This window comes from Accipiter gentilis, chromosome 31 (genome assembly GCF_929443795.1).
Source record: "Accipiter gentilis chromosome 31, bAccGen1.1, whole genome shotgun sequence".
In the NCBI taxonomy this organism is placed as follows: domain Eukaryota; kingdom Metazoa; phylum Chordata; class Aves; order Accipitriformes; family Accipitridae; genus Astur; species Astur gentilis.
The window spans coordinates 3,416,676-3,427,953 of record NC_064910.1 but is presented as its reverse complement, the minus strand read 5'-3'; the positions used below and the strand labels follow the sequence as shown (position 1 = coordinate 3,427,953).

General features: G+C 41.9%; 1 protein-coding gene across 1 annotated transcript; it reads right to left on the bottom strand.

Moving 5' to 3' along the window:
• Positions 1–403: 403 nt before the first annotated feature.
• CFAP97D2 (CFAP97 domain containing 2) lies at positions 404–6,541 on the bottom strand. The gene is made up of 3 exons (XM_049834415.1): positions 6,449–6,541; positions 2,960–3,040; positions 404–526 (listed from the first exon to the last, which is right to left on the bottom strand). The coding sequence occupies exons 1-3, from the start codon at positions 6,539–6,541 to the stop codon at positions 404–406; spliced, it is 297 nt and encodes a 98-aa protein (XP_049690372.1).
• Positions 6,542–11,278: the final 4,737 nt, after the last annotated feature.

The window sequence follows — 11,278 nt, the reverse complement described above, 5'->3', positions numbered from 1 at the left end:
CTAAGCTTTGGATCTCCCTCTTTCCGGTGGTGTCTGCAGGAACAACTGGCAAAGTCAGCAGCAATGACTCACTTAGCAGGAACAACAGCTTTGCTGAGACATAATAGGTTTGCTTCATTTATTTCCTTAAAGTAGGGCAATGTTCTCCCTCTTTTTTTTTTTCATTCCCTCAGTTATTAAACTGAAAAACTAATTTAAAGCCATCTTCTCTACAACAGAGGGTGGGAGGAAAATGACCTGGCATTGGATTTCATGTGACAGGTCAAGCAAATGGCTTTCTCAAGTGTTGATTATACCTTAGGCTGCCTTTTAAAATACATGTCCTCACAGAGCAGTTTATCCTTAGCTATGTTTGTCACTGGGAAGGTAACTTGATAACTACATAGAAATAGTGCTGCTGATGTTACCTCTTGGCCTTATAGTCATTTTTGTTGTCAATTTGTCCCTTTGTTCTCATGATGCAGGACATCTTCTCCAGCAGCAAACGGTTGTCTCTTTCGATGACGGAAAGTCGGTCTTCCTCCAACTTTGTATACAGAAAGGATAAAGAAATGCTTCCGTTTTTACAAGGCCATAGCAAGCAGCAGTGGTGTACCATGGATACCTAACAGGGTGTTCAAAATTGCTGTCCCCTTCCATACACAGAGTGTGACAGACACTGATCACGTAAAGCTCTGTGCTAGTGTTGAGAGAACCCTTTGTTTCACCATTTTAATGGTGACGCAGGGAGAGAAAGCCCTTTGCAATGCTGTGAATTTGACCCTGAAACACTTTCCTGCAACCACAGCAGCAGCCTGAGTGATTAGCAAATGCATTTCATCAGGGTAAGCAGAATTTCTATAAATATTTTCAATGTATTTTCCAGGATCATCATCATTTGTGTCTCTAGCAGCCTTCACAGACTCTCACCAAAATCTGGGCTTGTGATGGACAGTGTACAAACACATGATAGGACTTATCCAGACTCCTCTGAAGTCAATGGGATGCTTTCCATTATCTTTGGTAGGCTTTGGATCAAATGGTAATTTTTCCATTGAGTTCAGTGAGATTTGGATCAGGTCCAGTTGCAGGCCATTTTTGTCCTGCAAGCTAGTGTAAGAAGAGAAGCAACAACTGGATGTAACGAACAAATGGAGAGGTGTATGAAGCAGTATAAGCTAGTTCTGTTCATCGTTAGCATGACTTTAAGCCTCTTTAAATTTGATTTTAAAATGGAAGATATTAATAATCTCAATCTCTGAAGTTAACTGTGTCAAAAATGGGATGAAAATTGAACGAGTTCAGTGGAGGAGAGAGCATCCCTTTGGATATCCTGGCGCATTGTCTAATTTGTAAAAAATGCGACCATATTGTTTTTCAAAGAACACAAATCCATGCTAAAAGTGTGTTTGTGAGAACTGGGAAGGAATGGGGGTGATGGTGAAGAGAGAAACTTATTTTCAAGGTTATCTGAGTCCCAAGAATGCCTTCTCCAGCCGGGCTGAGTTGGAGGTGACCAGAGAGGCTGGATGGAGGAAAGCAGGGAAAGCACACTTCTTGTAGCTGAGCTTCAACACCTCGTTTTCAAAAGCTTCTCAGATCAGAATCCCTGAAGAAATAGTCTTGTTTTGAGCATGCTGATTCACTCTTCTCCTTTCTCCCTTTTTTTCCCCCTGTATTTGATTCTAGGCACCCCAAAGATATTGCAAGTCTTCTATAAAATAAATAGGAAACCCTGCTCATCCTGCTCTTATAGTTTTGAGTGATTAATGTTAGAGCAGCAGGTTTCTGTAGGGAATCTAGCACATCTGCCTTGTTTGCTGGGGTTTTTAACCAAAGCGGGTCAGATCCTGGTCACGCTGTAGTATAAAGGTACCTAAAACTGGTGTATTAAGTAATCCCATCAGGCTCTGAATAATCCTGAGGAGAATGATAATAAAGAAGAACTGGTTACTAGAAGACTGCAACATTACAGGTTTGTTTTTTTCTTTCTTTCCATAGCAGTTTGGAAAGGAGGAGGATGAGAAAGAGACTAGGACAGTCTCACTTTCAGGTATCAGGACCTGTGGTTCAAAGGAATGTGCCTGAGAGTAGTGGGTTCCTGCTGGTGGTTTTTTTTGTTAACTTCTGGGGGGGTTATGCAGTGTTTCATTTTCAAAGGAACTTTATCAGCATTATTTTTACAGTAATAGGAAAAAATTAACAACAGCAATTGAATCCATGTCCTAATATAGCATATGATTTTATGCATGGAGGAGAAATGAACTGTTTTGCTAGTGAAATGATTTTAAGGTGCCTGGGGATTATTATGTCGCAGTGAGATGATAAACAATTTTAAGGAAATTCATTCTGAAGTCCTTACACGGGCTGCGCTCCCATTGCCTGAGGGGCACTGCGTTAGAAATTAAGTCTTTGACAGGGTTTAGCTGCACGTATTTTCTACTGTGCTCACGTTTGGGTTTTTTTAATTGTTGTTGTTTCCTTTTAGTGACCAGAGTTAATTAGGTAACAATTTATTTTCCACTCTCATCTTTAATAAAAATTTGCCTCTTGGGAGCAGTAAGATTTTGAAGGATAACTGCCAGTCAAGGCTACCCATTGTTATTTCTTGTGCTTTGAATATGTTAACATCCTATTATTCAGTTCATTGCTCTGTGTGTATCTTGGTGATTGTGCTATTCTTGTTATTGGTGATGTTTTTTTCATGGTTGTGCAGAAATACCTTTTAGGAGGCTATTTGAACACTTTAGCACTTGTTAATCTGAAGCGCTCTGATTTCATCAATAATCATAAAGTAAGTTATTTAATGGTGCTGGGAGTGTGCTATTCATGGATCCTGATAGTCCTGTCACAACAATCACTGCACTGAGGAAGAAAGAAAGGCCCTGAAATTGTGACCATCTGGTAGTGTCTTTGTTTTCTTTCAGAGGAGACGTGAAGGTAAGCATGCTAGTGTTCAGTGAAATAGCCAATACTGTACCTTCAGCTTCCCTAATTTCAGATGAAGGTGACTGTATATTGCAGGGGCACTTGTGTCCACTAATGGTTTTGCTGCTTGGATCTGCAACAGAAATGAAATATTTATCCACTTTTGTTGGAAATACCCTTGCATATAATTACAGGAAATCTTTTGATTCTCATGTTCTCTTTTGTTAGCCAGCAGTAACACTATTAAACATATGATTCATTATATCAGCAAAGCCAGACTTGCCCAGAAGAAGAGCAGTGGATAACGAAAATGTTAAAGGCAGTTGTTCTAGAGTCTGCTGGAGACGCAAAGGCTCTTTATGTTGGAGAATTGTAAAAATATATGCAGTCTGGTTACAGTGGTGTTGATGTTATGATACAGGAAAGACTGTATAAGAGAAGGCAGGCAGTTTTTATTAGGCATCCAGCAGAAATAAAAAGGCTAGTGTAGGAAAGCCCTAGGTACTCCTAAGCTGTGCCAGGTCCTGAAAGGGATGCGCGTTTAGGATGCTGCCAGAAAGAGGTAAGAATACTGGGAAAGGACTTCTTGTGTTGAAAGTATTCCCAGGCCTCTTCTTGTTAGCACTCAGAATGATCATCAAAAGCAAACTGTGGATCTAATTATTCTAATGGAGTTGGTAGTTCAGTGGCACAATAATATTTATTTCCATCCTGACCTAAATAGCCATGCAATATATGAGGAAGAAGAATAATCTATTGGCTGTCTTGGACTGAATAAACGCCATGGAAGAAAAGCTGGTGACGGGGAGTGGAGCAAGACAGGATTTAGAGGGGAGACCACTCTCTCTCAGACTGGAGTCCTGTGGGGAATGAGGCTGGATCAGTTCAAATAATGGTACCATGATTTTTGTTGTGAAATACATGTGATAAACGTTCTCCCTCTGTCACACCTCATAGTCGAAGTGTTCCACCTCAGGCAGACTCAGTCACATAGAAAGAAGAAAGAAATACTTGCTATTTAAAAAAAAAAAAGAGGCTGCCAAGTAAGAGCAGCAGGCCCAGCACCAACGCAAACCTGATGCAGCAGGGCAGGACCAAAGCACTGCCCGAGTCCAGAAGTTTTCCACCTCTCTTTCTGTAGCAGCTTTGCGATGAGCCAAGGACCAGGCTTGAATCTCTGATGGCAGACCTGCCATGCATACTACCAGGACATGTTCCTTGCTTTGATAACAGGGCAAATAATTTACAGGGACAATGTTTATCAGCATCTAGCTTTGTCCAAAATTCACTTGAACTGCCTGGCTTCTTGTGAAAACATTCAGCTGCTTTTGTGGGGCAGTCGTCTCCAAGGAGGTGGGATCCCAGAAAGGGCTAACTGCTCTCAACTCCACCTGAGTGCAGGGGGAGATGAAGGTGCTCTTCTTAATCCGTTCTAGATCCCATCACGTTAAGTAGCTGATTTTTATTGGATAGCAGAACTACACTTGGTAAATCTCTGAGGGTTTTGGTGGTTTTGGCTTCTGCTCTCTCCTCTGCTTCTCCAGGTGCTTTAAATTATCATGCTATTAAGTTATTTTAAAAATAACTTAAAGAAGACATGCAATTTGTAAAAGAGGGTTGTTATTGTATCAGTCAGTAGAAATCATGGGGTGAAGAATAAAATGTGATATTTATGCAAAACCTGATTTTGATTTATAGATATGCAAACTGCTTCAGACTTGAACCAACAAAAGGTGGGGTTAGAAACAAAATTTCTTCGGTGGAATTCATATCAATATAATTTCATTTTCTGGAAAGTGTTATGATTAATCTGTCTTGCCCTTATATGCACAACTGTAAAAGGTAAAACCTGGTATTTTTTAAGCCCACCCTGATCTCTGTTGTGACACTTTACAGAGCCGTGGTGGTTTTGGACCCATTTTATATCTAATTCTATGCAGAATGTTGCAGAGAGGAGATGCAACTGTTTTTCCACCCCCCATTCCTTTCTTCCCTTAAGAAAATAACAAAAATATTCAGACTGGAAGCATTTGCTCTTGTGTATGTAAAAACATGCTGGTATTTTTTGTACCTTTGCATCATGGAGAAAATTAGAACTTATCCCTAAACTTTGCCATCTTTTTAGTGGTCTTCTCCAGTAAGTGTACCTTTTTTTTTTTTTTTTTGAAAAAATGTTACCTTTTTTCCTTCCTTGCTCCCTATTTTTCCCCTTTCTCTCTTTCTTTGGTTCATTTGTTTGTGACCTCCTTCAATGCAAAGCCTGCACATCACCAAGCAGAGACCCTAAAGTTTTCCCAGAGTGTTCCCTGTCTCTCTTGGCAGAGCAGAAGCCCGTGCCACGCGTGGGCTGTGTCATTCAGGACAACCTGCTGAATTACCCTGCTGCCTTCAGGTACCCCAGCCTGCAGGTACAGCTGCTCTGGTAGCTGGCGTTCACCGCAGCAAGCCTGAATTTGTGCCAGCAGAAGGCATGGTGAAATTTCTGGGCAACTAGCATGGGAATTTCGGAGCGTGCCAGCATGACAACACAGAGACACTTGAAAAGGCCGCTCTTTGGCCATGGGAGACCTTGTTAGTCGCTACTGGAGCTGTGTGTGAACCCTGTAATAAGGAACAAAATTCTGTACCTTCTAGCCATCCTTTGCTCAACATGATAGTTACTCTTTCTCTTATCTTGCACTCAGAAATTAACACTCGTGTTTAACCCAAGAGCAGTTGAGTCGTGGGAAATGTTGCTCTCTATAAATACATTTCTTCACTATATATCGTGATGATATCTAACCTCTATTCTTGGTCTCTGAATGCCTTAGCGCATATATGAAGTGCTCTGTATGCTGAACAAAGGAGAGTTCTGTAGGCACAGCGGATGCTGGGAGTATTTCAGCCACACTAATAGCAGTTCCCTGCTGTAAAAGAGCCACTGTTTAAATAGCCACGCTTATATATGCTAGTAAGCCTCGCGAGGTTAATTCACACAGAAGGAAATTTATTTATTTCAATATTGTCAATTTGGTTAGAAAAAGATGTCAAATTCAATTCTCTACCTCATCTTTAACTTTTTTCCACCTGCAAGTCAAATTATGGGAACAATGGAAGGAAGGAAGGAAGGAAGATATTTTTATACAGTTAATGAAACAGACTCAGTCTGGAAATAATGAAGAACTATTTCTTCGTATTAAAGCTAATGATATTGCGATACAATCTTCCTAAGGCAGCAATACAGTTGAATCATCGCTGATGGTATTCACTACTTACGTATTTTCAAGAGGGAGCAGTCCTGCATTATGACTGATCTGGAGCAGATGACCGACGGAATCATTTTCACTTCTAAATTTGGTGAACATCATTGTGATAACTCTAAATGCACACAAAAGCTATACCTGTATTTGCTGGACATTCTTAAAATGTGTCTCTTGTACCTTATCGCTGATTAGTAGCTTTCACAACAGTATTAAGAATAAGTAGAGAGATGCTGTAGCCTTTTGGGGTAAGCTTATTCTTTCGTGAAGGCCTCGGCTCTTTATCAAACAGTTGTACCTACCCTTTTCTTGTGTTCTTCATACTTTGCTTTGTCCCATTTTAGCTGAAGATATTTGTTGCCACAGGGTAAAATTGGCTGGTAGGCTCGATGCATCTTGCACGAAATAAAGCATCTCTGAATCTGGGCTTTTTAAAAAAAAAAAAAAAAAAAAAAGTATGAGTAATACCAGTCTGAGCCTTTCCTAAAGCAAAGCCCTGGAGACTTGTGGTATGTTTGTAGCTGGTCACGTGGGGGTTGTCATGGCATCGCTGCTCAGAAAAAGAATGAATAGCTGGTGGTAGCATTTCAAACAATACATTTAAGGAATAACAAACAAGAACTGAATGTTATAGCAAAGCATTCCAAAGAGTATTTTATTAATATATGAAATAGATTACTAATTATGCTTCAGTAACCAGACCTACCTTCTGCTGTGAAGGAAAGACGGTGGTGTAAGCTATTAATAATGCTTCGCACACTACCGTAAATATGCAAAGAACTGTATAATGGGCTGTATTTGCCGAGCCTTGAATTGAACGGCATGCCTCAGTAATGCTCCGAGCAAACCCACAGTGGGAGGTGTCATCTTTTGCACTGCAGTAACTTGTTTAAAACACTTTTTTTTAATTGATAAGTTTGCACTTTTCAAAAGCCACAGCAAATGAGTTCATAGTGAAATAGTTCTAGTTTTTAACAGCCTTTTCACCTTTCTTTATCTGCATGCCATCTGATTGCTAATGAATTGCAGAAAGCTCAAACAGACTTCCAAAAGCCAGTTATTTACCAAGCTGACCACCGGTTCTCATGCAGGGCCACCTTGGCTTTCATTCTTTGTAGGCAATGTCTGGCAGGGAGATGAACAGGAAAAGATGTTTTCTCAGGCCCACCCCAAAATGGAAAAGGTGCTTCTGCTCGTTCAAGGTCAGCTTGGCCTCCTCCAAAGCTGGGCTTGAGCTGACACAGTTCATTCGATGTTTCTGTCCTCGTGGCGTGGAGCACCCTGAAGCTGGGGCCAGCAGACTGCCGAAGGACTTTGCTTTTGGCTCATGTTTTTTCTTGATGAGGCCCGTAGTTCCTAAGGAGAAGACTTGAATTACAACTTGCGGCTGTCATGGGGTCTTTTAAAACAGGTAGGATAAGGCATATTATATAAAAGCACTGGGAAGTAAGGAGGGAACCTATGGCCGACTACCAAAATTCACTAACCAGAATGGGTCTGTATGAGGATGAACCAGGGGATATTCCCTTTTAGCACAAGGCTGCTGGTGCAGGTTGTTCTGACGCAGCGTCTCATGTGGGTGCAGGGAAGAGCAACATGTCTGTTGCACAAACTACCCAGCACAGAACTGGGGGCAGTGCTCTCCTGAATCTGTGTCCTCATTCACTTTTGCATTTCAGTAGTGAAGTAAGGCTGGATATAGGGGTTTGTGGTTTTTATTATAGTTGGTGTGAAATGGCGCTTAAACAACAGAAGCAGATGTAAAATTAAAACCTAGATGCATACTACTTTTGAGCTGTAAGGCAAACACTTATTTTCAGACAAATGATGGAGAGAATTGAAGAGTGGGTTTTTTTCAGCTGCGTGGTTTCTTATTATTTTCCTGTTAATGTAACAAGAAGATGTGGAGAATGTCAGTAAAAATAATAAAGAGTACAGAGTTGAAATGTATTTCTTCAAATACACATAAAATCTAACTGTGCACACTAATACAATTGTAGTTTGCTCTTGGACAAACAGAAGTGCTTAGGCCCTCATTTGCTTGGCAGGGTCTTGGCCTTGGTCTTTTAAATGCTACATGTGTAATGGTACATTATGGAGAGATCCGAAGGGTACCATTGTCATTATCTTTTCCTTGATTTTGATGAAGCCCTTAAAATATAAGGAAAACTTAGCCTTTTACGTTGATGGAAACATGGCTCAATAAGAAATTGAAGTAACTTGGAATAGGCTCCCAGCTACTTCTGAATTAAATTTGTGACAGAAGGGAAGTGGCTTTTAACTTCCTCTGTGGTTGTCTGTTCTCTCCTCTGCCCTCAGAAACTGTGGGCCATATATGCATTCATTCTAAACTTGGGTTTGGGTGGGGTTTTGTTGTTGCTGCGTTTTGGTTTGCTTTGTTTTGTGGTAAGGAAAGCAAAACTCAACAGTTTCAAACTTGGCTGTCTTCGTGTTGCTAAAGTCCAGCAGGTCCTATCCATCACAAGACAGTGCTGGAAGACAGGAACAGCAGCTCCTACCTTTCTTTCTAATTTCAATCTAAACCTACAGCTACAACAGGGGATTCTTTAGAGTAGCATTTCACTGCTTAGTCAAAGCAGTCTCGTGAAGTAGAGGACTGGACCTGCTATCTCTAAAAGATAAAAGCAGATATTGATGATTTTTTTATTCTGTATGCAATTTCATGAAGTGACACCCATGGGAATGTCCATGTTATGTGCAGAAAGACTTGCATATAATTTGTTAATAGCAAAAGGTACTTGCTGAAGAACAGATGAGAAATAAGTAGATAATGACCATAAGAAGATTTTTGCAAAAATTGCATTTCCCACTATATATCAAGACATGCATGCATTCAGCTTTCCCGCAAAGCAGGGAGAACTGTGTTTTCTGCAGCATAAAAGCAAGGTGGTCAATACCAGTCTACTTTTTAAATGTGGCAATCTTGGAGTGTGCTGAGCATCTTTTCTGAGATCTCAGCACCCCACAGCTCTCATAGGTTTCTGGGTTTGTTTTTTAGTCTCTTTTTTGTTTTGGTCTGATTTTCAAGCAAATCTGTTCATATAATATATAGGGCTGTAAGCACTGCAGGTGGTATTGCCGCTAGGAATTTGAATCTTGAGTTACTTCCCCCTTGAACTACATTGCAAGGTTAGCGAGTTGCTGCCCTTTCCTCTCCCACCGTCTTTGCCAGAAGAAGAGCTCGAGCTGGCTTAGCTGCCAGCTACAGCAGCTGCTTATGCTTATGGCCCAGTTACAGAATAAATTAAAGAAGATGCTTCTTCTCCCACTGCAACCCCAATATAGATCATGGTTTTGGAGGTACTGTTGCTCACCGTGACCAGAAGTGTCTTTCCCGCTGTTTGCTTTTGCTGTGAACTTTGTATATATAGTAAGAAAATCTAAGAGGCTGAGTGTACGTTTTCAAAAGCTTTAAAGGTTTTCTGTACATGTGAAGAGGAAAATAAGTCCTGATTTTTTTTTTGCTGACAGCTTCCCTGGTTATTGTAAAGTCACAGCAATTCTCCACTTTATTCTACAAAGTGTTTTATTCTGACCAACTTTGAGCACATGCACAGGCTGAACGGCAGGATTGGAGTCACTTGATGGTGTGCTTGAGGATCCGCTCCAGTCTCCCTTCATTCATTGCCTTTCCCTGGATGGGGATTTGGAGATGTTGAGAGGAGCCAATTTTTTTTATTTTTTTTTTTTGGTCAGTTCAGTGTGTTATATGATAGGATCCAATGCTGTGACTTTGGCGCTGCAAGCACACACCCTTATCATATAACGCAGAGGCAAACCACCCGACTGAGTAGCCGGAGTCCATCTGTAGTCAGGGGGATAAAAAAAGCAACTGGAAAACCTGCTGGGGTGAGTGGGACCCGTTCTGTCTGTGCATGCAGCGTACCTAGCCGCTTCCATCTAAGGGCTGTTTGCAGTCATGCAGAGTGTGTCTTCGTGCATACGTGTGCAGCAGAGCAAACCCTTCCCGGTGCGGCACGAGCGCTTGCTGAGCTTAGCGGTGCAAAGGGAGGGGGACGTGAGGGCAATGGCTCCCGCTGCAATACAAAAGCAGATTTACCAGATGCTTCCTTTAGACTTGACCCTTTATGGAAGCTTTCAGCAGGAATTAATTTTTGGCTGGGAAAAAGAAAAGGTTGTTTCCCAGTTATTGTCTGAGAAATTGAGAGAAGGGAAAGAGGGTGGGAAGAGAGGAAGAGGAAGGGAAAAACATTGCCATAATTATATGGAGTTTTATTTATATATACATATGTTTATATCTACATACACATTTTTAAATCTTTTGGACAATGTTTGGTAAGATCCAGGATTTCCTTGATCTGCAGCAGAAATGCCAAATAGACTAGTGCTGATAACTAATTTTCCTCAGTGATTTTAACATGGGAAGAGGGCACAGAGGGAGAGGAGGGTGGTCGAGCTTCTGCATCGAGGCCAGTTCGCCTGTGCAGTAGTCCTTCGCTTTCTGAGGAAGGCTGGTCTTACGATGTGGGTGCAATGGAGTACGCAGAGATGAGGCCAGGGCCCTGTCCTCCACCTTTGCCTGAGGAGGGGAGCATTTTCGGGGTAACCCCAGAAGGCCCTGGAGAAGGTAACTGGGAGTAGGCTGTTGCTGCCAAAAAGCTGGTCCGTAGCCAGAGGCCAGCACGTCCTGGGATGGACGACTGGGTGAATTGGCCTGGCAGGCACATCATCCCCTCCGAGGCGAGCATCTGCATTCAGCCATGTGTCCCGTCTGCGTAGGGAACTTACTCAACCTTTTCCTGGATACAAACATCACCGCAGCGATGGCTGCAGCAAAGATGAGAAGACTGCTGCTGTGGACAGGCTGGGGCTGTTGCTGATTCTTTGTCTGGCAGTTTTTTAATTTGTGGGTCTCTTCTTTGCATCCAACCCTTGTCAGGCTTTACAAGAGCAAACCTCAGCCTGCTTCTCAGCACGAGGCATAGTTAGATTTGCAGCTGGAATGAGGGCAATTTGGCAGTGCAGACAAGGCCCACGTTGCTGGAAGAGAGGTGGTAGCCTCCTAAGAGCGGCACAGAGGAGAAAACTTGGAGGGGCCTGAAGCATAGCGACCTCCTAAAAACAGAAAAAGCACTGTGAAGCGGCAAAGG

Bases quoted from the DNA above. Each gene is read 5' to 3' on its own strand.
- CFAP97D2 (XM_049834415.1), bottom strand. From the start codon at position 6,541: ATGCATCGAGCCTACCAGCCAATTTTACCCTGTGGCAACAAATATCTT. The intron at 3,041-6,448 runs GTAGGTACAACT...TTTCTGTTGCAG, and splicing joins ATGAAGAACACAAGAAAAGG to ATCCAAGCAGCAAAACCATT. The intron at 527-2,959 runs GTACAGTATTGG...CTGTATACAAAG, and splicing joins TGAAATTAGGGAAGCTGAAG to TTGGAGGAAGACCGACTTTC.